Source organism: Halichoerus grypus, chromosome 5 (assembly GCF_964656455.1).
Source record: "Halichoerus grypus chromosome 5, mHalGry1.hap1.1, whole genome shotgun sequence".
NCBI classification, from domain to species: domain Eukaryota; kingdom Metazoa; phylum Chordata; class Mammalia; order Carnivora; family Phocidae; genus Halichoerus; species Halichoerus grypus.
Window position 1 is genome coordinate 180,882,646 of NC_135716.1, and position 24,991 is coordinate 180,907,636.

General features: G+C 51.0%; 1 protein-coding gene across 3 annotated transcripts in view; it reads right to left on the reverse strand.

The window, feature by feature from the left end:
* Window positions 1-7,652, reverse strand: part of H6PD (hexose-6-phosphate dehydrogenase/glucose 1-dehydrogenase) — a 29,414-nt gene extending 21,762 nt beyond the window's left edge. Inside the window, exons 1-2 of one of the 3 annotated variants that reach the window (XM_078073811.1) lie at window positions 4,305-7,039; window positions 3,210-3,593 (exon numbers count right to left, since the gene is read on the reverse strand). In XM_078073811.1, coding sequence (XP_077929937.1) covers window positions 3,210-3,235 — 26 coding nt within the window. In that variant the 5' untranslated portion in view covers window positions 3,236-3,593; window positions 4,305-7,039. Of the gene's footprint in view, window positions 1-3,209; window positions 7,040-7,316 lie in introns of those variants that run through there. The other 2 variants (XM_078073812.1, XM_036090492.2) reach the window with 2 other exon arrangements.
* Window positions 7,653-24,991: the final 17,339 nt, after the last annotated feature.

Consider the following 24,991-nt stretch of genomic DNA (forward strand, 5'->3'; position numbering starts at 1 on the left):
TAGTGATTAAAAACATAGACGCTGGGGGCGCCTGGGTGGCTCAGTCAGTTAAGAGTCCGTCCGACTCTTGGTCTCAGCTCAGGTCTTGGTCTCAGGGACATGAGCTCAGGCCCCACACTGGGCTCCATGCTGGGTGTGAGTCCTACTTTAAATTAACTAATTAATTAAAATAAAATAATAAAATAAAAACATAGTCTCTGGAACCGACTGAGGTTGAATCCCAGCTCAACTCCTTACTGTTGGACCTTGGACAATTACTTAGCCTCTCCATACCCCAGTTTCCTCATCTGAAGTGGGGGTAACAGTGACCTACGCCATACGGTTAGTATAAGGACAAATGAGTTAGTATTTATAAATGCTCAGGACACCGCCTACCACCCAGGAAGGACTACAGAAGCAATGTGGTCTGCAAATGACAACAGCAACACTGAACTAAGTCCTTATGCGCAGAAGATCTAGTGCGTCCAGAGAAAAGCTCTGAAAAAACACCAGTGGAGTGGATACTATGATCGCTTCCCTTCTGCAGGGAGCAAAGCTGAGGCTCGGGTGGTGAAGGGGCCCGGGAGAGGAAGCGGGGAGCCGGAAAGGCACCAGGCTCTCTGGCCCCCACGCTGCCACCCCGCAAGCGCATGCCGCAGCCTCCCCGAGGGGAGCCTCACATCTTGGCTGGTTTCCAGCCTCATTTAAAGCAGCTGACACGTATGAAAGGGCAGAGGCCTCGGACCTGCCACAAATGCACCAGAGGCCTTGCTTTCACTTGCCTTCTGTTCTGACCAAGGCTGTGGGGCTTAATGTGCCCCATTCTTACTCTGTGGCTCTCCTGTTCCAGTTTCCCAGCAAGGCCCGTGCTTTGAGGGAAAGGGAGAAGTGGTGACGGGGAAAGTAATCATGGTCAGCAACTCGGCTCTCAGAAATAGTGGGACAATGGAGCCCAGCCTGGGGCGCTGGGAGCAGGGAAGGAGGATTCAAGATTACTGACAGCAGGCGTTTCCAGATGAAGGAGTAACGCGACCCTCAACGATGAGGCTCTAATCTGTTGTTCGGGTAGGGAAACTGAGGTTTAGAGAGATACCTGGCCAGCCTACCTTCCTGCATCCCTATACTGTCCTCCATCTTGAGGGACCGGAGCTGCCCTCTGACTGACAGCAGCACCCCGCACCCCACTTCTCCCTCTGCTTCTTCCTCATCTCTCTCAGTCAGCAGCCAAACCAAGGTGCGGGTCCAACAGCAGCATCTGCATCCCAGACATTCCCACTACTGGGGCTTTAACCGGAGGATCCAGGGACCAGCTGCGTGGCCTCCCAGGCTTCCCCGTCCACTCCCTTCACCTGCACACTCACTCCCAAATCAGATGGGCCACAGGACCACTCTGCTTTCTTCTCCTGCTTCCCAATCCCCGTCCTTGGCCCTTCATGCATTTCTTCCTGAACTGGCAATCGCCCCTGTCTGGAGGGAAGAAAAAGCTGCAAGGTCAGTGCGGGAAAGAGGCAGCGAGAAATCTGAAGCCCAGAGAACAGCCTGGAGAAGGAGGAGCCTCCAGCTGGCAAGCTGCATCTCAGAGCTCCTGATCCGGTACGGGCAGCCAGGGCCCTGGACGTGCCGGGCACAAGAGGAGGAGCTCAGGAACCTCAGAGCCCGGACAGGCAGGCGAGAGAGCCCCAAGGGCCAGTGCCTCGACCCCCACCCCGGAAGACCGCAGAACCGGCATGTCCCAAAGCCGGAGCCCCCAGTCACTGTGCTCAGCAGCTTCCTCAGTCAAGTGGGGGAACGTGGCACTTGGGGCAGAGGACCAGGCTCAAGACCTCCTCCCAGCTGTGGGATCTACTTAAGTCACCTACTCAGTTTGGGCCCACATTTCCTAACTATGAAACAGGGCCAATAGCACCGAACTAAATGGGGGGTTGGAAGGATGAGCTGTGGTGACCCGGGTGACAACTCCCTATGCAGATGTTAACCACCTTCGCTAAACGGAAGGCCCCTCGTGGCTCCGAAGGGCACAAGGCCACTGCTGTCGGGAGAACCTGCGCACGCCCCTGCTCTCGGGGGCTGCAGGAGGCAGCGCGGAGGAGCAAACTGGCACTCACGTCCCACTCCCAGCCCGGGCCCGACGCCCTGCCCTGAGGGGGGGCAGACAGCAACGGGTACAGCTGTCCTCCCCGCTGCCCCGACAGGGACACAAACAGGCTCAGAGAAGCCGCCCACCCAAGTCAAGAACGGGGCCCCAGGGGCGCCTGGGTGGCTCAGTCGGTTAAGGGGCTGCCTTCGGCTCAGGTCATGATCTCAGGGTCCTGGGATCGAGCCCCGCATCGGGCTCCCTGCTCGGCGGGGAGCCTGCTTCTCCCTCTCCCACTCCCCCTGCTTGTGTTCCTGCTCTCGCTGTCTCTCTCTGTCAAATAAATAAAAATCTTAAAAAAAAAAAAAGAAAAAAGAACGGGGCCCCAGCCCGTGAGCAGGGGTGAGGCAACAGGGAAAGCAGATGGCTCGCACGCATCCCCCGGGGCCGTCTGCGGCATGGCCTCCCACCTCTGCACCGGCTCCCGGAGGACCGGCCCAAGGACGCCTCCTAAAGTTACACACTGAAGTGAGCCCCGAGCACGGAGGTGGCCTTCCAACAGCTGGCACTGCCGTGAACGGCTTCTGTTTTTAATGAGGAAGTAAATAAGAAAACCACTGGTGAAAAGTTTGAGGAGCTCCGGCCTAGGCCTTGGTTCCTCGTCTGCGACAGAAGAGGCTTCGCCGGAGGACAGCCCCTTCGCTGCCCCCAGATCGCGTGCTCCCCATGGAGGGGGACAAGCCCTCTATTATCAGGGAGATGCCAGCGCTCCGCCTTTGCAAGGGGCAGTTCAGGGCTCAGCACCTTAGACGTGGGCGGGCGGCAGGGCCAGGGAAAGAGGACTCAACAGGAAATGAGGGGCTGATAACTACGTGTCACTCAGAAGCTCAGACAAAACTCTCTGTAGCCCTAACTTAAGCGTGTGGAGGGTGCAATTTCATTTACAACAATTCTTATTGAAGGTACTTGCCAGAAACACACTACGCCCCGGAAGCGCAGGTGCCGTGGGGGCCACCTCCGGGGAGGAGAAAAGACCTTCTTCGGACAGGCTCATCTTGGCGGCAGGCCTGACGGGGCACATGGCCACAGCCCTGGGCAGCTTTCAGGCCCCCAACCCAGCCGGAGGGGTGCCCGTCAGGCATCCTGGGGGACTCACCTTTTAAAGTACAGCTCTGCCAACATTCCCAAAGCTGGGAGCGCTGACCTGGCCAGCAGGAGGGTTTGGATCAGAATCAGGGTTCCAGTCTTTGTTTCCAGGGAGCACCCCTGCAGCCGGGCCTGACCCGTCCTAGCACGGACGCAGCGTGTGCTGGGGCTCCGGGGGCAGGGCGGTGTCTGGTAAACCACAGGAGGAAACAGCTCTGGTCCTCTCTTCCCAGCACACAAGGGGCGGGAGAAAGGAGCGGGGAGCTAAAGGTCAGTGGCTGCTGCAGCCCTGTTCCCTTTCCCCATGCCACACTGACACCTCTGACCTCTACCTTCTGTTTGCCAAGCAGGAAGGAGGGAAGTTTTCTTCAAATCACAGCCTGGGAGTTTGGAACTGTCGAAAGAACATGTGGGAGTAAACAAGAGTTCAAACTGAAGATCATTTCTAACCAAAGCGGGAGGGGATGTGCCCAGTCCCCTCTATAATCACTCACTCAAGCGTTTTTCCTGCACTCTCCTTGTTCGGGCCCATGGGCACCAAACACGGCCATGCAAGCCAAGCCCTTCAGCTGCTGTGAGACCTGTACCCCTTCCCTACTTGTTCCCCTTGGGGCTAGACTGGGGACAAGAGTTGCAAGATCAGACTCTGGGGCCCCTTTCCCTCCCTGATCTCAGAGAATCCTTAGACCCGTCACCTCTTTAGGTGCCTCGGGTCCCTGTGACCCCGGGGGGTGCTGCAGCCGCCTTGTACCGCACACAAGATTCAACTGCTGCATTTGCAGGAATTTTTCAAGCCAGCTATTAAACACAGCCATTATTAAAAACCAAATCGCACAAGTTTATAACCAAATAAATTGTATTAAAAACAAAAGCAATAAATACTTATTATTGCTCATCATTTCCTAATTATTTGACTACATTTTACTCTCCACCTGTGCTCTTGACATTATTGACATCTATTGTATCTGTAAGATGAAGATATTCTGTACTGGGGTGTTTGCAATGGCCAGCGCAGGAATATTGCACCACAGATACTGGCAAATGCTGTAAATCAGGCTTCCTCCCCATCACCAACCCCCACCCTCCGGAGTCGTTACACATTTACCAGCATACACCACCAGGTCTTCATCTCCATTCTGGGCTTTCTGCCCCTCAACTCCAGGCTCAGCCAATCCGCTGCTACTCTGACACCGTTAGCTGGATGCCCACGAGACTCACTATGTTCAAAATGGAACGGACTTCTCCGCCAACCTGCTCCAGATGCAGATTTCCCCAGCCTCAGTAAATGGCAACTCTAACCTTCCAGGTGCTGAGGGCAGAAACTTGGGGGGGGGGGGTGTCATCCAATCTGTTAGCAAATCCTGTAATTTCTATCATCAAAAAAAACAACTACTCACCACCTTCCACAACTGCACTCTGCTTCTAACCACCATCGCCTCTGTCTGGATTACTGTAGGAACCACCTAATTGGCCTCCCGTTTCTGCTCTTCCCTGAACAAGACGCTCAGTGGCCTTTTTATGGCCTCCTACCCATTACCTCCTTGATCTCTTCTGCCAGTTGCCCCTCTCTGGGCTCCAGCCTCCCATCCTCCTACCTCAGGGCCTTTGTACTTGCTGTTTGCTCTGCCTGGCCTACTTTTCCCTGCCGATGTCCACGCGGTTCACTCCCTCACTGACTTGAATTCTTTGTTGAAATGTCACCTTCTCCGTGAGGCTTCCTCAGCCGACTCCGTAAAACCGCAAACCTCCCACCTCCATCTCACTCCCTGCTTTCTCTCCGCAGTACGTATCAGTCTCTAATATACTGTCTGTGGAAAGTGTATTTGTTGGGTTTATTCTCTGTTGCCCCTCCCCTCAAGAATGTGAGTGCCGACCAGGGCAGGGGGTTTTGTGCTTATCTTCAGTATCCAAAACAGGGCCCGGCACACAGAAGGTGCACTCTAAGTATGTGCTGAACGAACAAATAAACCCCATCTGTAGAAGACCCCTGTCACCTGTGCAGGTGCTCTCTGCATCGGAATGGTGGCATGAAGGAAGACACGCCTCCTGCTGACCTCGAGTGCTGTGACATAGTACACAGCTTCCTGTCACACTATTAATAATAAAAGAGACATTTACAAGTATTTCACTATACACCGGATACGAGAGCTTCACATTTATCCCTGGAGTTAAATTCTTGCCAAAACCTATGAGACAGGTACCACTATTATGCCCATTTTTAGAATGAGTACAGAGGAAACCAAGGTGGCACAGGGGAAAATGACTGAAGGACGGGCAGCTCAGAGGTGATCAGATGTGCATGCGGGCAGTCTGGCTTCAGCACTGACCTCCCACCTACCAGGAAAACGCGGACCACAACCCCAAGCGGTGAAATTTAAAACACTGTATTGGTGTGGACACCGATTCTGCTCCTCTAAGAGACTGGAACAACGGTGGTGTATATAGTCTACTTCTCTCACGTGTTGCAACCACAGAGTAGGAAAACAAGTCGATAAGAAGCGCAAAATGAGGCAATCCATATAAAGCACGTGGCAGATACTTGGCATACAGCAAGCGCCCGAGAAATGTTAGCTTCTATCATTATTAAACCAACAGCATCATGGGTAAAGGTACTTTTCTTGCTAGCTTCTTGGAACTGCTACAAGATTAATTAAGCGGCCCACAACAGAAAAAATGCCAAGGAACAGCTCATCAACAGCTTCATGACCTTCCAATCATACTGATGAAAAATCAAAGAAGTATCATGCTAAAAAGGTTCAAAGTCCCCACTCCAGCCCTTGAGGGATTTATAATCTGGCCTAAAGAATAGGGGCATAAACCCCTTCACTCTGTAGCCATAGGCCTTTCACCTAACTACCCAGGGCCTCTTCTCCAGTTGTGAAATGGGGATCCATCTGCCTCATTTCAACACTGGGCCAAAAAAACCCAGATCATGGCTGTGAAAATACTTTAGGGGGCAATAGTGTTAAGAGCTCTCCCAGACAGAGAGCCACCTGGTTCCCAACTCAAGGAAGCAAAAAGCAAAACGAGACTTCCTGCTCTGCCCCTGGGTTAGGGTCTGGTAGAATCCACGGGGAAATCTGGCATCAATGACATCTTACCTTGTTCAAATTCCATGAATAAAGTGAGAAGTGGCTAGGCCACTGATGACCAAAGGTGCCTCTTGGCTTCCCTTTTAGATGACCTAAAACCATCTGACTGTAAGAGTAACTTAGTGAACCCCAGTATTTGGATAAAAATAACTTGAATGTTTGCCTAGAGTGGTTATTTGTGGGGCAGTCATGTACCTCAAAGAAAAGTTTCACAAAGTACTCTGAGAAATGAGCTCTGTTCATGCCAAACAGGGAGCATTTTTATCTCAGGTGGTCCTAAAACTTACCAAAAGATTAGCCTCATAAGCTCAAAAAGTCTAAGCACCAGCCATCACTGCAGAGAATGTAGAAAATAATTTAAAATATGCCCACTCTACACCAGTCTCCCCTAATTTGTTCCCTTTCATGAGCCACAGGCCCCGTTGGGAGGACAGGGGGTTGGGTGGGCAAAGAATTTAGGTCTATGTTCTTTCCAGAAGTTCTCATTTCCGACTACATTCAAGTTTAAGTGAGCTGATTTTCAGGGATGCAGATAGATCCACTTCTGGAAAACTATTCACTGGATCGGTGTCTTGCAAACGCTGATTGGAACCTGAGGGCTAATGCCAAAGATGAAGCTGATCCCAGGGGAAAAAAAGCACCGGGAGTTCCTCCTCTCACTGAACCAACTTCCAGAAAGCCTAGGAAAAGGAACGCCGCTGGCCCTTCTAACTAGCCTCGAGGGGCCTGGCTGCCCCCTGCAGCCAAGGGATCTGCAGGGGAGGAAGTGAACGATATTTTGAGGGCGCGGGGCTGGGAGGGAACTCGGGCGGGCTCTGGCCCCCGCCGGAGCCGGAGTCCGAGCACAGACGCGAGATGATTCCCGGCAAAAGGCCCGAGGAGCTCCCGCCGCGCGCGCCCAGCCTCCCGGGCCGCGGGGCCCAGCGATCTCGGGCTCGGCCCCGCGCGGGCGCGCAGCCGCCGGCCGCCTACCAACAACGCCCGCGGCCGAAGCAGCCGGAGACCCAGCGGGGGAGGCAGCTTACTTCATCTCGCCCGTCAGAGCCGGCCGCTTCTCCGGGAAATGTCGGCGGCGGCGCGGGGCGCGCGGCGCGACGGGCCGGGCTCGGGCCAGGCTGGGGCCCCGCGCATCCTCTTCCGCAGGCGCGGCCCGCCCCGACAGGTGCGCGTCACGCGGCCCCGCGTCGGACGCGCGCTCGGGTTTCGCCGAGAGGAGCCGGGGGCGACGGGGGCGGAGGGCGCGGGGCCAAGTCCGCCCGGCCGCCCCTTCCCTGCCCGACCCGAGCCTCGTCAGGCCCGGCAGCGCGGGGGTCCCCAGACCACCGCGGCCTCGGCGCGCGCGCGCGCAGTCGGCTCCCGGGCGAGGGGCGCGGGGCGCGGGGCGGAGGCGCACGCGAAACCACGCCCCCTAGCTCGGGGTCGCCCGGAGGGTGGGGGGAGGCGGGGCCTCCCGAACGGTTTCTTGGTTAGCGTGGATAGGGCGGGACTTCAGAGCCAAGTGGGCGGGCAAGCGGCTCTCCGCGGTCCGGTCGGCCGCGCTGGGTGCTGCGGGGTTCCGAGGGGCTCCCTATGAGACGCTCGAGTGGCCGGGGGAAGTGGTTGTGTCGTGGAGGAAGCCGGGCGGCCGGGTGGCTGGGTCCTCCCCAGCATCTGGCCTGAGCTGTGGGACCTGGAACAGGTTACCTGACCTCCTCAGGCCTTGCTTTTCTCCGTCTGTACAACGAGCCGCTGGGTTCATCCCACTTCCAGCGCCCCAAGTGGGGACTTAGGGGTCGCAGAGCGCGCTGTGGCCGTCTCTGCTTCCACCCCTGTGACCTTGAAGACCCAACCCTGTACAATAGGGACCAGGAGACGGTGTGCCTCAGCGGTGACCCGGCCTGCGACAAGTACTCAGTAAATGCGAGCTTGCACCCGTGTGGCTTTATTTGCAAGACAGTAAATGGGACTAGGCCTTCCCTGTAGGCTGGTGGCGGGGTGTGTACATGAGATGACGTGGTCAGCTGCTTCTTTCAGCACTCGGTGGGTGGTACGCGCCACCCTCTACCCCTGTCCTCACCAATGTCGTGCAGTATCTGACCCTCACCCCGCAGCAACCTCGCGCCTGCTTTTCTGCCAGCCCCACTGGGCTCTCAGCGCCCCGAGTGGCACCCCGCCATGAGAGAAGCAGCTCCTCCTTCCTGAGTGAAGATCCTGAGTGGCCTCGGGTTAATGAAGGCAGAGCCACCCAGGACCACTTCCTGGATGTAGACCCCCTAACCCCCGTCCCTACTCCTGGAGCATCTTAGCTCTGTCCCTTCTCCAGACCCACCTTCCTCCCAACACAGGGACAGGAGGATGCATGGTCACTTGTGCTGAAGAGTGCAGACCACCCAGGAGAGGGATTCTGATTGGAGAAGAAAAGCTTGTAGCAGCTTTTTATTTCATGAAGGTTCCATTAGAGGTAGAGCATTGAGAACTGGCAGAGGGAACTTGGCAGTGGCCAGCAAAACTGAGTGGGGCCAAAGGGCATGATTACCACACACGATATTGGGCAAGAGGGTTCCAGGAAGGCTGGGAAGCTGAAGGGGGCAGGGCCCCACTTCACCAAGGCCAGGGGCCCATCTGGGGGCCTGCTGGGAGCTGCCAGGCCTCAGGAAGAATTAAGGCCATACTGGGTGGGACCTGGGCGGAGGGTCAAGGAGCCAGGTACCCACTGGGCTGGAAGTAGGCAGGAGGGTCTGGGGCAGGGGCCAGCCAAACCAGTCTGGATGATGCTAGGACTGTGGGCCGAGAGCCATTCCCATGTTCTGTAACCCTGGGTGCACTGTGCCTGGTACAACTGTGTAAACTTGAGAGAAGGCAGGTGCTCAAAAACTGAGATGAGCCCAGGGGATGTTTCCCAGGTCCTAATACAGCCATCACAAGGATGATCTGTGGGTACCTTGAGGGCATCTTCAAAAATATCCCATGGGGGCACCTGGGTGGCTCAGTTGGTTAAGCGTTTGCCTTCGACTCAGGTCGTGATCCCAGGGTCCTGGGATCGAGCCCCGCATCAGGCTCCCTGCTCCGCGGGAAGCCTGCTTCTCCCTCTCCCACTCCCCCTGCTTGTGCTCTCTCTCTCAAATAAATAAATAAAATCTTTAATAAATAAATAAATAATATCCCATAGCCAAGTCAATCGTAAGCAGCTTTTTAAAAATGATTTATTAATTTATCTTAGAGAGAGAGTGCATGCACATACAAGCAGAAGGAGGAGCAGAGGGAGTGGGAGAGAGAATCCTCAAGCAGACTCCCCACTGAGTGTGGACCGCCCCGCCCCCGGCCCAAATACACAAGGGGCTTGATCCAACCATTCCAAGATCACGGCCTGAGCTGAAAGCAAGAGTCGGCCGCTTAACCAACTGAGCCACCCAGGTGCCCCAGTTGTAAGCAGCTTACTAAGAAAATGCGTGTGTCCTCTTAAGTCAGTGGGACAGGGTCTGCAGAGTGATGGGAAATGAGCCTAAGATGTCCCAACTGATCTATCCGCTGGTCCTTCCACTCCCACACATCCCTGAGACGTTTTCATTTCTCTACCCTCCTCCCTCACTTTCAAAGTCCTTATCTCAGGCTTGTCCTGACTCTGTACCTTCTAGTCTGATCTGGACCATTGCTTTGCTTTCTTTCCATCATGAAAACAATTTGGTCTCATCCAGGTGCAAGACTATTGCCCCCCCCCCCCCCCCCGCAAACGCACAAATTTAAAACCTTTTCCATTTGGGCCTGTGACTGGCTTCTGCACATTTGCCTCCCTGGAGCTTTTCTCATTTCTGTGCTCGCAGCAGCTACAAGACACTCCAGCCTACACCACGGGGGACCAGCTGTGCCCCAAATCCTCTGAAGGAAGTCAGAAGAAAGGAGCAATGCCCCGTGGGGCCTCCTGAGACCCAGACCGCGTCTGTGGCTTCCCACTTCTCAAGGAACACCCTACGGCTCTCTTCGTAAAGCTGATTTTTTCATCTTCCTAAACTGTGGGGTAGGCAGAAGTCAGGGTTAACTCAGCCTGCTTCACAGACATGGAAAGTGAGACCCAGAAAGATGAATGACTCACAAGAGATGTCTGTGGAGTTAGAAATAAAATCACGTTGCAGTTTCTATTTTCAGAACCACTCACTAAGTCAGCTCCTCTCGTTCACTTGGTGTTTTGCACCAGGTGGGGAGGGGGGAGAACAGGTGTTGTGGATTTTCAGCTACAAGTAGATCTTTTCATCCCCAGACATGAGAAAGCTCAGCACTTTTTTTCCACCTAAAGATTGGCTTCATAAAGTCCACATGAAGTAGCTCCGTATTGTGTTTCTACTGCTGCTATGACAATTTACCACCATTTAGTGACTTAAACAACACAAACGTGTTATCTCACAGCCCTATAGATCAGAAGTCCAGCAAGGGTCTCAGTGGACTAACACCCTGGGGCTGCAGGGCTGTGTTTCTTCCTAGGAAGCCCTTTCCTTGCTCATGTGGATGCTGCCAGAACTCAGTTCCTTGTGGCTTAGGACTGAGATCCCTGTTCCCTTGCTGGCTGTCAGCTGAGGGCCACTCCCAGCTTCTAGAAGCTACCACATTCCCTGGCTTATGGTCCCCTTCCTCAGTCTTCAAAGCCAGCCACAGAAGGTTGAGTGCTTTGATCTTTCCTCCTTTTTTGGGCTCATCTCTCTGACCCTTCTGAGAAAGGCCTCTGCTTTTTTTTTTTTTTAAGATTTATTTATTTATTTGGTAGAGAGAACAGGGGGAGGGGCAGAGGGAGAGGGAGAGAGAGAGAGAGAGAAGCAGACTCCCTGCTGAGCACGGAGCCCCGGGCTTGAACCCATGACCCTGAGATCACGACCTGAGCTGAAATCAAGAGTCAGACGCTTAACCAACCGCACCATCCAGGCACCCCATTTTTTTTAAGTCCTCTTCCTTTAAGAACTCACATGATTAGACTGGGCACACTCGAATAAACCAGGATAATATCCCATTTTCAGAGTCCATATCCTTAGTCACATCTGCAAAGTCCCTTTTGCCACATAAGGTGACATTTTTACAAGGTCCAGACATTAGGGCCTGGACATCTTCAGGGAGTCATTATTCTGCCTACCACAAATGATCACTTTCTAGCCTCTCAACCCTCCTGATTGTCCAGGATCTTGAGGACTTTTTACTAATAGCTTTACTAAAATATAATTCACATACTATCTAATTCACCCATTTAAAGTGTAAAATCCGGGGTACCTGGGTGGCTCAGTCGGCTAAGCGTCTGCCTTTAGCTCAGGTTCTGATTCCAGGTCCTGGGATCGAGTCCCATGTCGGAATCCCTGCTCAGTGGGGAGTCTGCTTCTCCCTCTCCCTCCCCGCTCCTGCTCTCTGTCTCTCTCTCTCTGTCTCAAATAAATAAATAAATAAAAACTTAAAAAAAAAAGTGTAAAATTCATTGGTTTCTAGTGCGTTCACTGGGTGATGCGACGATCACCAATATCAATTTAGAACATTATTATCACCCCAACAAGAAACCATGTACTTATTAGCACTCACTCCCCATTTCTCCCCAACCATCTCAGCCCTAGGCAGCCTCTAATCTACTCTCTATCTCCGTGATTTGCCAATTCTGGACATTTCATATACATGGAATCATATAACATGTGACCTTTTGTGTATATATACATTAGATACACACGCATATAATGTGTGCCTACATAATGTTTTCAAGGTTCATCGTGTTGTAGTGTGTATCAGTGCTTCATTCCTTTTATTGCTATATAGTATTTGATTGGATGGAGAGACAACATTTTGTTTATCCATTCATCAGTTCATGGACATCTGTGTTATGGGTTATTTCTGCTTTGGGGGTATTATGAATAATGCTGCTATGAATACATGCATACATGTTTTTCTGTGAACATTCTTATTTCTCTTGGATATACACCCAGGAGTGGGATTGGCCAGTCTTATGGTAACTCTACAATTAACTTTTTGAGAAACAGCCAGATTCTTTGCCCCAGTGGCTGTGCCAATCTATGTTCCCACCAACAATGTCCACGCTTTCCTATTTCTCCACATTCTTGCCAACACTTGTTATTAGCTGACTTCTTGATTCTAGCCATCCTCATGGGTGTGAATCGGGATCTAACTGTGGTTTTGATTTACATCTTCTTGATGGCTTTTAACACTGAATATCTTTTCATGGGCTTATTGACCACTTGTTTATCTTCTTTGGAAAAATGTCGAGTCGGGTTCTTTGCCCATTTTCCAATTGGGTTGTCTTTTCCTTATTGAGTTGTTACAATTCTTTATCTATTCTAGATAGAAGTTCCTTCCCAGGTGGCTGGTTTGCAAAACTGTTCTCCCATTCCGTAGGCTGTCTTTTCACTTGCTTGATGGTGTCCTTTGAAGCATAAGAGTAATTCTGTAATGATGTCCAGCTGATCAATTTTTTTCTTTTGTTGCTTGTGCTTTTGGTGTCATATTCTAGGGGGCTTTGACTCATCCAACATCATGGACATTTATGCTTGCATCTTCTTCTATGAGTTCAAGAGTTTTAGCTCTTACATTTAGGCTTTTGGTCCATTTTGCATTGATTTTTGTATATGATGCAAGAGGAAGCAGGTCTAACTTCATTCTTTTGCACGTGGCTATCCGGTTGTCCCAGGGCTTTTTGTTGGACCGTCTACATAATGCGCTCTGGAAACATCTGTTTGGATAGCTTACACAACACTGACGTGACCAAAGTCCCTGCCCAATCCAGTGAGACAGACCCTAGCAGACCGATGCCTGGAAAATACTGGACTCTTAAAAAGTGCTGACAAATGAATGTCGTGGAAGGTGGGGAGCCAGGGGTACCAGGCTCAGGTGTGGGAGTCCCCCTTGCTTTGCACGTGGCTGTGAATCACTCCGAGAGTGTTTTCTCTAAGCGACCACTTGGCAGCAGTCTGAGGAGGCGCACTGGTGCCCTTGGGCAGGAGAGGAAAACCAGCAATGCCACTAATGTGTGAGCCAGATCTCAGGGGGGAAAAATCCCAAATTTTGTTCTCAGGCTGCCCCAGGAGGTCAGGAGTCAAGGGAAAAGAAGAGAGAAGATTGGGGAGCAGCTGGTCTGGAATGTGAACCAGGAGAGGGGACCTTGAGTAACCAAGCAAGAGGTTCCCGTAGTCAAGGTCAATGTTTCTTGCCTTAAGCTTCAAGAGTCAAAAGCAGGGAAAAGCTCTGGGCTGGCAGATGAAATGAAAAGATAAAAGTGCTGGCAGCCGCCCCAGACATCTCTGCACCAGCAAAAGCTGCATCGCATCCTTCGGGCCAAGTGGAGACGCAGCTTGGGGACAGCCAAGCTTCTGGAGCAGACGACAGATGAGCCTGGGGTCTGGGGAAGGACAGGGCACCCTTGCAGGGGAACTGGGCCGGTCAGCAGGACCTCACGAGGCAGAGGCTGGCTTGCCTTTGGCTTCCCCAGGAAGCAGGCACAGTCTGCCTCTCCCAGCCCTGACGCTGCAGTAGGCTGGTCTGGGGCCGGGATTTGGGGAGCCTCTGGTGAACCAGCAGCCCCCAGGTGGCTGCGGGGTCATCAGCCCCCTCCACCCCTCCCCTCTTCAGTCGTGGAAGTACAGGTAAGGTGCCCCTCGTTCACGACTTCAGTGCTCCACGCCGGGCCGCGTCGGCTTGGGGGACACAACTGTGGACAAGGCCCCTGTTCGCAAGGAGCTTCCATTCGACTCCAAGTGGAGGGGTGCAGTGGGGAGATGTGAAAGAATGAGTACAGAGTGACAAGCGCAACGACCACAGCGAAACAGAATGAGGGGGTGGAATGTCCCCGAGGCGGGAAAGCGCGATGGACTGAGAGGAGGCCGGTGGGGCCGGAGCGCGGAGCCAGAAGTGGCCCAAGACGGCTTGTAGGCGGCGGTGAGGAGTGTGGCTTTTATTCTAACTTACACTGGAAGGCTCTGGGGGATTATAAGTAAGAGAGCAACACAATCAGTTTTCATTTTGGGAGGGTCCCAGGGGTCCTGGGCCACAGGCTGATAGGAGAAGCACATTGAGAGGGTGAGGGTGGGGCGGTTATCAAAGGGCCCAGACAGGCGGGGTGGGGGGGCACAGCTCCAGGGTGTTTTAAAATGTGTTATTATTATTTGGGTACGGCGAGGCCAACAGATGAGGAGACACTGTCATTGGAAAGGTGGTTTGTGACCGTTCCCAGGAAGGAGGACTCACCACGCCAACCACACGGGGCCATGTGGGGAAGCCCCAGGGTCAGCCAGAAGGTAGAGGGAGCCAGGGAAATTGTGCCCAAGGCCCTCTATTGTGGTTTCCATGGGAAAGCATGGGCAAGGCAGGGTAAGAAGGCTTAGGATTCGTTAATTTGGATAGTTTCAGCAGGCTCTTGGGCACGGGAGCTGCCCCCTAGTTGTCTGTACCTGGTTCTGGGTGATTTGGGCAGGTGGCCCTGAGTGGGACAGCCTCATCGAGGAGGTGGTTGGGAGTGTGGGCTCTGGATTGGTTGGTTTGTGTATGAAATGCACACTCCAGGGGAAATCATTTATAATCTCTAGGAACTGGAGGGCAGTCCCTCCGGAGCCAGCAGATGTCAGAGCTCCCAGGGGGGTCCTGTATTTTGTGGAGAGAAGCTTGGGAGAGGATATCGACAGGACTGGCTGATGGGTCAGACAGAGGGAGAAGGGATGAGGAATCACCAGGAGGCCGCCTAGGTTTTGGTTTAAGCAACTGGGTCCCTCGTTCTCAAAGCAAGTCTTTAGGGGGTCAGGAGACATAGCTCTCCCCAGGGAGCTTCAACTCTTGTAGGGGAGACCAGCCGCAAGTAGGGAAGGTTGGCAAGTCAAGTCAGTGGCATCAGGCTCCCCGAAGTGTGAGTGGACCTTGCCTGAAATCACAGAAATATTGCTAAAAAGTATTGCATAATACAAACATTCATAGTAACCCTTTAGAAGTCCTATTTCTCCGTGGACTTAACATTCATTTCAGAAACCGTGACTTCCATGATGAAGAGCTCTGCTGACATAGCCCAGGAATGTGATGCTTCCCCTAAGCCCTCCTTATCTGTCTTAGAAAATCTCTTCCTAGGAATTTAAGATGAAGACTTTCAAAAATATACTCTTTTAGGGGCGCCTGGGTGGCTCAGTCGGGTAAGTGTCTGCCTTTGGCTCAGGTCATGATCCGGGGACACGGGATCGAGCCCCGCATCAGGCTCCCTGCTCAGTGGGCAGTCTGCTCCTCCCTCTGCCCTTCACCTCGCCCGTGCTCTCTCTCTCTCTCTCAAATAAATAAGTAAAATCTTTAAAAAAATAAAAATAATAAAAATATAAAATATATATATACTCTTTTACTCCATGTAAATAATTGCTTTTTAACTTTCTTGTTTTGTAAGATCTTATTTCATTAAATCCAATTACATATAACAGTAAATAACTTCTATTATTACTTTGAATCAAGATTTCAGCAACAGCACCCATGACATAAAATAATTTCTGTGTGATTCAATTGGATGGCATAGGCTCAACAAGACCTGAGACTGCTGGATAGATTTATATCGGTCACAAAGCTATAAAGAAGTCTCTCCCTGGAATATACCGTTGACCTGGTAAGGGACCAGATGAGCAGGGGATGTTATAACGCCTAAGTTAACATTCTCCAGTGCTTGCTAATTTAGATGTCGTACCACGTCTGCTGTAAGGGTGGACATGTTGATTGCTGGTGAGAAATTCGATCGTGTGGTTTGGGGCAGGGGACGAAGGGCTTGAGAGCTTTCCCTGACCAGCCTCCCTTGATGTTGGAACACTCCCATCACATCGATTGGAATTCACACATTTGAAATGATCATACAGCACCTGCAAATATCTATTGTTATTGTTTTTTGACCTCTGTTTTATGGGAAGTGTCTTGTCAACTACACTATGAGCACTTTGAAAGTGAACTGTCTGGTGACAACTATATCTTATGAACACAGATCTCTCTGCAACACCCAGCACCAAACTCTCCCTAGCACATACTTGGGTTTTTTTTAGATTTTATTTACTTATTTGAGAGAGAGAAATCACGAGTGGGGGGGGAGAGGCAGAGGGAGAGGGAGAAGTAGGCTCCCCGCTGAGCAGGGACACCCCCCCGCCACTCCCCCCCCCCCCCCCCGGCAACACTCAGCTTGATCCCAGGACCCTGGGATCATGACCTGAGCAGAAGGCAGATGCTTATGACTGAGCCACCCAGGCGCCCCTCCTTAGCACATACTTGTGTTAAATACTCTCTATAATACATGTATATACGTATTAATTAATTAGGTGAATTAATTAACATAACATAGCTGTCCTCTGGCAGATCTTTGTCAGACCAACTTTTTTTTTTTTTAACATATGCAAAAAGTCAATTTCGTTGTGCATCAAAAGACACTATCGAGGGCGCCTGGGTGGCTCAGTTGGTTAAGCGACTGCTTTCGGCTCAGGTCATGATCCTGGAGTCCCTGGATCGAGTCCCACATCGGGCTCCCTGCTCGGCGGGGAGTCTGCTTCTCCCTCTGACCTTCCCCTCTCTCATGTGCTCTCTCTCATTCTCTCTCTCTCAAATAAATAAATAAAATCTTTAAAAAAAAAAAAAAGACACTATCGAGAGAATTGAAAAGACAACCTGCAGAATGGGACAAGATTCTGCAAATCATATGTCTGATATGGGATCAATATTCAGAAGATAGAAAGAACTCTTACAACTCAACAAAAAGCCAAACAACCCAATTCAAAAATGAGCAAAGGATTATGAACAGACATTTCAAAAGAAGACAGACAATAAGGTATACAATGGCCAACAAGCACATGAAAAGATGCTCAACATCATTAGTCTTTAGGGAAATGCAAATCAAAACCACAGTGAGAGCCCACTCACACCCACTAAGAAGGCTATCATTGAACAAACCAACCAAAAAAAGGGAAAACAAGTGTTGGTAAGGATGTAGAGAAAACGGAACTCTCCTGCACCTCTCATATGGATATAAAATGGAACAGCTGCTGCAGAAAACAGTTTAGAGGTTCCTCAAAAAGTTCAACAGAGAATTACCATATGACGGGGCGCCTGGTTGGCTCAGTGGGTTAAGCGTCTGCCTTCAGCTCAGGTCATGATCCTGGGGTCCTGGGATCGAGTCCCACACCGGGCTCCCTACTCCGCAGGGAGCCCACTTCTCCCTCTCCTTCTGCTTGTGCTCTCTCTCTCTGACAAATAAATAAATAAAATCTTAAAAAAAAAAAAAGAATTACCATATGACCCAGCAATTCCATTTCTAGGTAAATACCCCAAAGAATTGAAAGCATAGATTCAGATACTTGTGCACCAACATTCATGGCAGTGTTATTCACAATAGTCAAAAGGTAGAAACAACCCAAGTGTCAGTCAACAGATGAACTGATCAATGAAATGTGGTCCGTCCACACAATGAAATGGTATTCGGACACAAGAAGGAATGACGTTCTGACACCTGCTACAATGCGGATGAATGCTGAAGATTTTATGTTTATTGAAAGAAGCCAGACACAAAATGACAAATATTGTATGATTCTACTTACATGTGATACCTAAAACAGGCACATTCAAGGGGACGGAAAGTAGAATGATGGTTGCCAGGACCAGGAGAGGGGGAGATGGGGAGGTAGCGTTTAATCGGGACAGAGTTTCTATTTGGGAACACGAAAAAAGTTTTGGAGATGGATGGTGGTGAGCGTTCCTCAACATCATGAATGTTTAATTCCACTGAACTGTACGCTCAACAATGATTAAAATGGTAAATATTATGTATACTTTGTCACAATTTTTAAAAATCACCAAAAAGAAACACCAAAAAACACCAAAAAATCACCAAAAAGAAAAATCTTTAAAAACAAAAAACAAAAAGGCACATGAAACTCAAACACATGCCAGGGGCTCTGAAACATGACATTCTCAGAACCCGTGCAATCGGGTAAGACGACAATGATGCTCTCCTAATTCTCCTAGAATTAAGCACCATGTGGATGAGGCCCCGCCCCCAAAATGAGTTTATCTGTATTAAGTTCCAGGACGTTAGGTAATGTTAGAGCGAGGCTCTCAGGTACTTGATGAAATCCAAATTGCAAAGAGAACCCTAATGAGTGCAGCTCCACGTAAACAGGTATTTAGAGGTGAGGCAGGACACGTAAATGGAGCCCTACTTAATGCACGTGCTAATTGTGTTTCCCTGCAATTGGGACATCAACCCGGACATGTCTTAAAGCTTTTGTGTGTGGCTGGTGAACAGCGGGACTCGCAGAGTGCAAAAGAAAACAACTTCCTGTTGCCGACCTGCTGGGAGGCTCTAACTCCACCTGGGATGGAATCTAAGGATGAGACCTGACTTTCCTGGCCTCTCCAGAAAGATCCTTCCAGTCAGCTGGAGGGAAGGGGAAAACAACCCTTACTCCTCCACCAGAGGGCGATACTCACAAGACCCTGACCACGGAAAACATTCTTTCCCTGACCTCAGATACGCTGCCTGCTTTTTCTCCCTCAAAGTGGTGGGTGCAAAGTGGTCCAGCTGTCCACACCTCACTCTGGAATGGGGAAACGTGGCCTCTAAAGACCAAGGGGAGCCGGGGTCCCATTTACCATCCCTCTACACGCGCTTTTCATAACCAAAGATGGAAGGCAAAGCAAGGCTTTCTTTCTTTCATCTTTTAGGAGTTTTGCTTAATACTAAATCTAAAAGGTGAAAAATTCTCAGCAGAACTTCAGGGACCCATGCGAATCATTGAGTGACTTTGTGGGGGGGCCCCCAGAAAATTGCTCCAAAACACCAGTCACGGGTAAGAGCTTTAGCAGCTCGTGAAGGTCTTCACGGCCCATGCAGGGCATCGGCAAATTGGAATTCTCCTCCGATGGATGAGTTTTGTCAGGAATATTAATAATATTCCTGCGCCTCCTTCCCAGGTACTGAAACACAGATGCAACCTAATTAGAATGCAACCCAGGCACCCTCCCGGGCCATTTCACACACATTTACCAACTCCGGGAGCAGGCACTCCAAAGGCGGGCCCCCCTCACCCATCATTCTATCCCCCCCCATCCTAGCACCCTGCCTAGCGCATGGTAAGATCTAGACACAGCCCCAGTGGAATTGTAGTCTAAGGATGGGAAATGGGGAGATCCACAGAGACCAGGTATTTATTCTTCAAGGAGTTTACTCTTTTCCTTAAAAACATGCTTTTTAAATTAGATTTTAGATATAAAAAAAGTCAATCTGCTGCTTTATTTTATTACTCTTCTGATATATTAAATTGTGCCCTTGGTGGCTTAGAACTGTAACCAGAAAAGTCTATAAAACAAAACAGTAGGCATGTTAAAAATGCCCATATTTTTAAAAAGTGGGCCCTTCACATCCTCCTGCAGAAAAGGCCAGGTGCCCTAATGAATGAGGAAAGAGGACACAGTGTTCAGTGTTCTACTGAGCCTATTTGCCTGTCCAGTATCCCTTCTCCCTTTCTTCTGGTAACAGACCCTTGATTTTATTCAGTGTGGCAACGTCCACAGTTATCACTGCATTTAAAGTTTCTCTTGCAGCTAAATATGGCCACATGTCTAAGTTCTGGCCTATGAGATGTAAGCAGAAGTTGTCAGAACTGATGAAGAGGGGGACAGACTGCTGGCATGTGCTTTTTTCATATTCTTCCTCCACCAGGTCCTTGCTTCTTGCCTGGAATGCTGATGTGACGACAGGGGCTTCAGCAACTCTTTTGGCTCATGAGGCAACTGTGAGACTGGAAGGCAAGAGTGGAAGAGAAAGGTAAGAGGAGCTCAGGTCCCTGGTCACCCAGTAGGGCCAAGATATCCCAGAACCTTTGACCTCTGGAATTTTTTTTTATGTGAAAAAGAAATTTCCATTTTATTTGTCTCTTTATTTACAGCTTCTGTCATTTACACAGTTCTTATCTGTCACATCTGTCATAAAGGATCACTTAAGCACCAGTCTTTTTATTTTTACCCATTTTGGAAGAAAATCTTTCCAGAATGCGTCGCACACTCTCTTGCCTTTTTAAACCAAGCAGGTAGTGAACATATAGGGTTGCTAGATAAAATACAGGACACCCAGGAAATTTGAATTTCAGATAAGCAACAAATAACTTTTTGGTATAAGCACATCCCAAATATTGCCAGGACCCAACTCCTACTAAAAAAATAATTCGTTGTTTATCTGAAATTCAAATTTAACTGGGAGTCCTGCATTTTTATTTGCTAACTCTGCCAGAGCTAATGGAACAGACATTTTTTCCTGCTGTTACTCATGATGATGTGTATAGTGATGCTTTAGGGGCCCACTGAGGCATGTAGGGCTATTAGCCCTTCTGTGAAATGGACCCAGATGGCTGTGCTTTTCATTCTTATTCCAGTCTTCATAACGTTTCCTTGTCTTCTTTGGTTGTCTGTCTGTCGGTAGCCCTGTCCGTTGCTTTGAGCAGGCCTGTCTGTCCTGCCCCTCTCCCCCTTGATGACGTGCCCTGGTAACCTGCGGGCAAACAGCGTTCAGAGCATGTGCCCTGCAGCTGGAAGTCTGGGTTCTACCCCAGGTCCCCCCACTTTCAGCCCTACGACCTTGGGCAACTCATCGGACCTGTGTGAGCTTGGATGCCTGCCTACATAATAGGGGGGTAGTTAGAGCTGCCTCATGGGTTATGTGAGGCTTAAATGGGAGAAGTGATGGAGCAGTGCCTGGCCCTTAGTACGCCCTCAGCAAATAAACGAATTGCTGTGTGGTGGGCTGAGCAACTGGATTATCAAACTGGAGAAACAAAGATTTAGGGAGAAAGCTTCTATGAGTAAAATATGAGCAACAAGGATGTGGAAGAGGGCGGCTGGGGGCTGAGCGCTGAGGTGACAGGAAAACGTGAGGACACGTGCCCAGCCAGGGTGGGTGGTGCCAGGGGAGAGCGTGGGTGTTGCTGGGGTGTTGTTCCCCCAAATCCACACGCTGAGACCCTGACCTCCAGCACCTCAGCATGTGACTATATTGGGGATGGGGGCTTTCAAGAGGTGATTAAGTTACCAGGAGGTCATTAGGGTGGACGCCGATCCAATCTAACTGGTGGCCTTAGAAGACGAGAGGTTAGGACACAGACTCACACAGAGGGACAACCATGCGAGGACCCAGAGAGAGGTGGGCCATCCGCACACCGAGGAGAGAGGCCTCAGCAGAGACCAGGCCTGCCGACACCTTGATCTCGGACTTCCAGCCTCCAGAACTGAGAAGATAAATTTCTGTTGTTCGAGCGGCGCCGTCCACGGTGCTCTGTTACGGCAGCCCCAGCAAACTAGCAGAGGTGTCAAAGCCGAAGGCCGGGGAATGACAGCGGCAGGCCGAGTGCCTGGACGCAGCAGTTGGTCCCTTTCTCCGATAGGTATTACTGTTACTGCTGTCCTTCCCGACGTCAGGGAGCTCAGCACTGAACACCGTCCTCCCTGTGAGGGGAACAGAAGCCTAAGTGAAGGACAGCCCAGGGTGGCAGGTGCCAGGTTGGGGGACTGTCTGGGAGGGGGAGAGGAGCAGGGACACAGGTGCCGGTTCAGGGAACCGGTTGGAAGAGGCTCCAAGGGTGGGGGGCAGGTGAGAAGGGGCCAGCTGGGGAAAGTTCCAGGTGAGGAAACTGCAAGGGGCATTTTATTTATTTTTATTAAAGATTTTATTTATTCATTTGTCAGAGAGAGAGCACAAGCAGAGGGAGAAGCAGGGTCCCCACTGAGCAGGGAGCCCGACACGGGGCTCGATCCCAGCACGCTGGGATCATGACCTGAGCCAGAGGCAGATGCTTCACCGACTGAGCCACCCAGGCGCCTCTGCAGGGGGCATTTAAAAAAAACCCAAAGGATGCTGTGTTGCTGGAGCCCAGCATGAAGGAGAACAGCCAAGAGGAGGCCAGGGGCGGGGGAGGTGGGCCTGGGCCCCCGGGCAGTATTCCCATGTACCCTAAGATGAGAGGCATCTCAGAACGGCTGTACCCGGAGAGAAGGAGAGCTCCTCCCGGCCTCGCTGGGAACGGCAGGGGTGACTCCCAAGGGCATGATCCGAGCAGCCAGAATTCGGGATCCTGGGGAGCCAATGTTCACTTACGCAGGAACACCGGAAGTCCCCAAGTGATGGAGGTCACAGATTTGCCTGGAATTGATGAAGAATTCCACCAGGCACGGATGGAAAAAGATATGTCTGCCGCCTCTCCTGCATGCGGGGCGCTGCTCTGGGGCTGAGGACATGGCAGTCAGGGGACAGCCAACTTCCCTGCTTTGGGGGAGGTGGCATTCCAGTGCAGTGTGATTACAGATCAATAAGAGTACGGTGCCAGGCGCAATATACCAGCTCAGAAGAGAAGTAATGCGGGGCAAGGAACAGAGTGAGCAGGTGGGCTAGTGTGCTGTTTGGAAGAAGGGAAGGACCCTCCAATAGGGGACATTTGGGCACAGACCAAAAGATGTGGATTCCATAACCAGGGTGGTTACCCCAGGAATGCTTCCTTGCACCGGAAATATTTTTCATCTGGCTTCCAGGGCCTGCAAATGCCCCTGTCAGCCCTCTGCAGCTCTGGTCTTCATTCTCCTGTTCAACACAGACACCCCTGGGAAGGATCTCAGCCTCAGCCAGTGAACCTCCAGCAGCGTTAGGTTAACGATCCGTGCCGTGCAAGCTCACCCTAAGCCCAGGGTGGACAGAAGTTGTGTCTCTCCACTGTTCTGCACACAGTGGGTGCTCAACAAACACTTTTTAAATGAACAAGTGCGAATACCCACAGCGTGCCTCTGTAAGCCGGCAGATCTGATATTCGAGCATTTATGATTCTGTTCAAACACACCCAGAGGCGGATCGGGAGGCTAGGAGGTTGCCATAGGATCGCTGACAACGAAGAAGCAGGAGGCAGAGACAATGTCCCTATTTGGGGTGGAAGGGTCGGTGCTAATCAGAAGAAGAGACCATCTTCGGCTTTGTCATCCCTGCGCCCTCACACGGCACGGCTCGGGACGGATGAACTCCACACAGCACGGTTATCAGCATACACGGGGTAAGAGAGTCAAGGTGGAAAAAGTCTTTATCTCCCGTGGAAAACAGAAGCCGCCCTTTCATTACCCTCTCCCTGGTGATGGTGGTTTTGTTTTGGGAAAGAAAGGGCCTAAGCACATGGAAGTCATCACAGAAGGCTTTACTCATCCGGAAAGAAAAACCACTGTGGTGCATTCGACATCCCTGGTCCCAACCCAGATGTTTGGCTATCCAAAGGTCGAGGGACTTTTTATGAGTTAAGACGTAGGGAATCTCCTGTGTCAGATAGCAATCTGGAGCTTATCTCCAGCTAGCCCCACTCCCGGCCCTTCACGGGTTCTACCTCATCCCTAAAAAGGGAAAGACCCTGAAATCAACTCTCGAGTAATTTTTTAGAACAACGGCTGGTTAGAACACTTTCCCTAGGTGTCACCCAGTCTTCTCCTGTTGTTACAGGACATAAAAGAGAGCTATTGCGTATTAACCTCACATGAGGCGGCCAGTGAAGAAAACGGGCTGCATCAGCCTTCCACCCCCGTGCGTGCACACCGTTCAAGGCCAGCGTGGGAGACCCAACAAGGACCTGCACGTATTTTTTTCCCAAGGTCTCAGTCGACAGGGTCATTTGTATGCCAAAGATACGAGGACTTAGGGGCTAAGGAGAAATCTATTTTGTGTTAGAGCTTGTTCTTGAAAAAAGGGAAAGAACTAGAGGATTTGCTAAAACAGCATTGGAAAGACGAGGTAAAACGCGGGACCCATAATGTTGGCAGTTCCAAAAAACTACCGTGGTTCCTAAGTTTCTTCTTTCCTATTGATTTAATTTTTTTTAAGATTTTTTAATTTACTTACTTGAAAGAGAGAGAGAGAGCGCATGAGTAGGGGGAGCAGCAGAGGGAAAGGGAGAGGGAGAAGCTGGCTCTGAGCAGGAAGCCTGACGCAGGGCTGGATCCCAGGACCCTGAGATCATGACCTGAGCCGAAGGCCGATGCTTAACCGACTGAGCCACCCAGGTGCTCCTTTCCTATTGATTTAAAAATGAACGCACGTTTCATGTTAGTTATTGACCTGGCAGGTGTTTTGCTCATCACTAGAGACAAAGTGAGATGTGCAGAGTCATCACCCCTCCGTTCTTAGGATGACCCCGCACGCTCCTCGGCACAGTTGCGTGTGTGGAAAGGCTGCAGCGGCCACCCTAGGTAGGGACGGCAAAGAATGCTGTCCGACGGTAAGTATCTGCAAAAGAAACAAGTCCGAGATGTGGGCTGGATAGAAAATCAATGGCGTCAGGTTGAGAGAGAGGGGTCTGCAGCCCCAGCACCAGTAAGAAGTGGGGTTAAGAGCACACGTTCTGCAGGCAGATGGCCTACCTCCTGCCACTTAGTACCTGTGTGACCTACACCTCTTTGTGCCTTAGTTTCCCTGACTGTGAAATGGGGGGTGATAATGCAGTACCTGCCTCAGAGGGTTGGTGTAAGAATTAAGGAAGTCAACGAAAGCAGAGCCCTTGGAAAGAGGCTGAACTTTCCGCAGATGTAGCTACTCACTTCTTCTAAGCAAAGGGCCCCACGTTACGGCGTCTTTAAAGACTGAGATGGGATAGGCAGGCATCACATCTCATCACTGTTGGTTCTCATAGGAAAACCTTCATCGGACAAGGTAGTGGGTTCAGTGATGGACCCCCCAAAGATT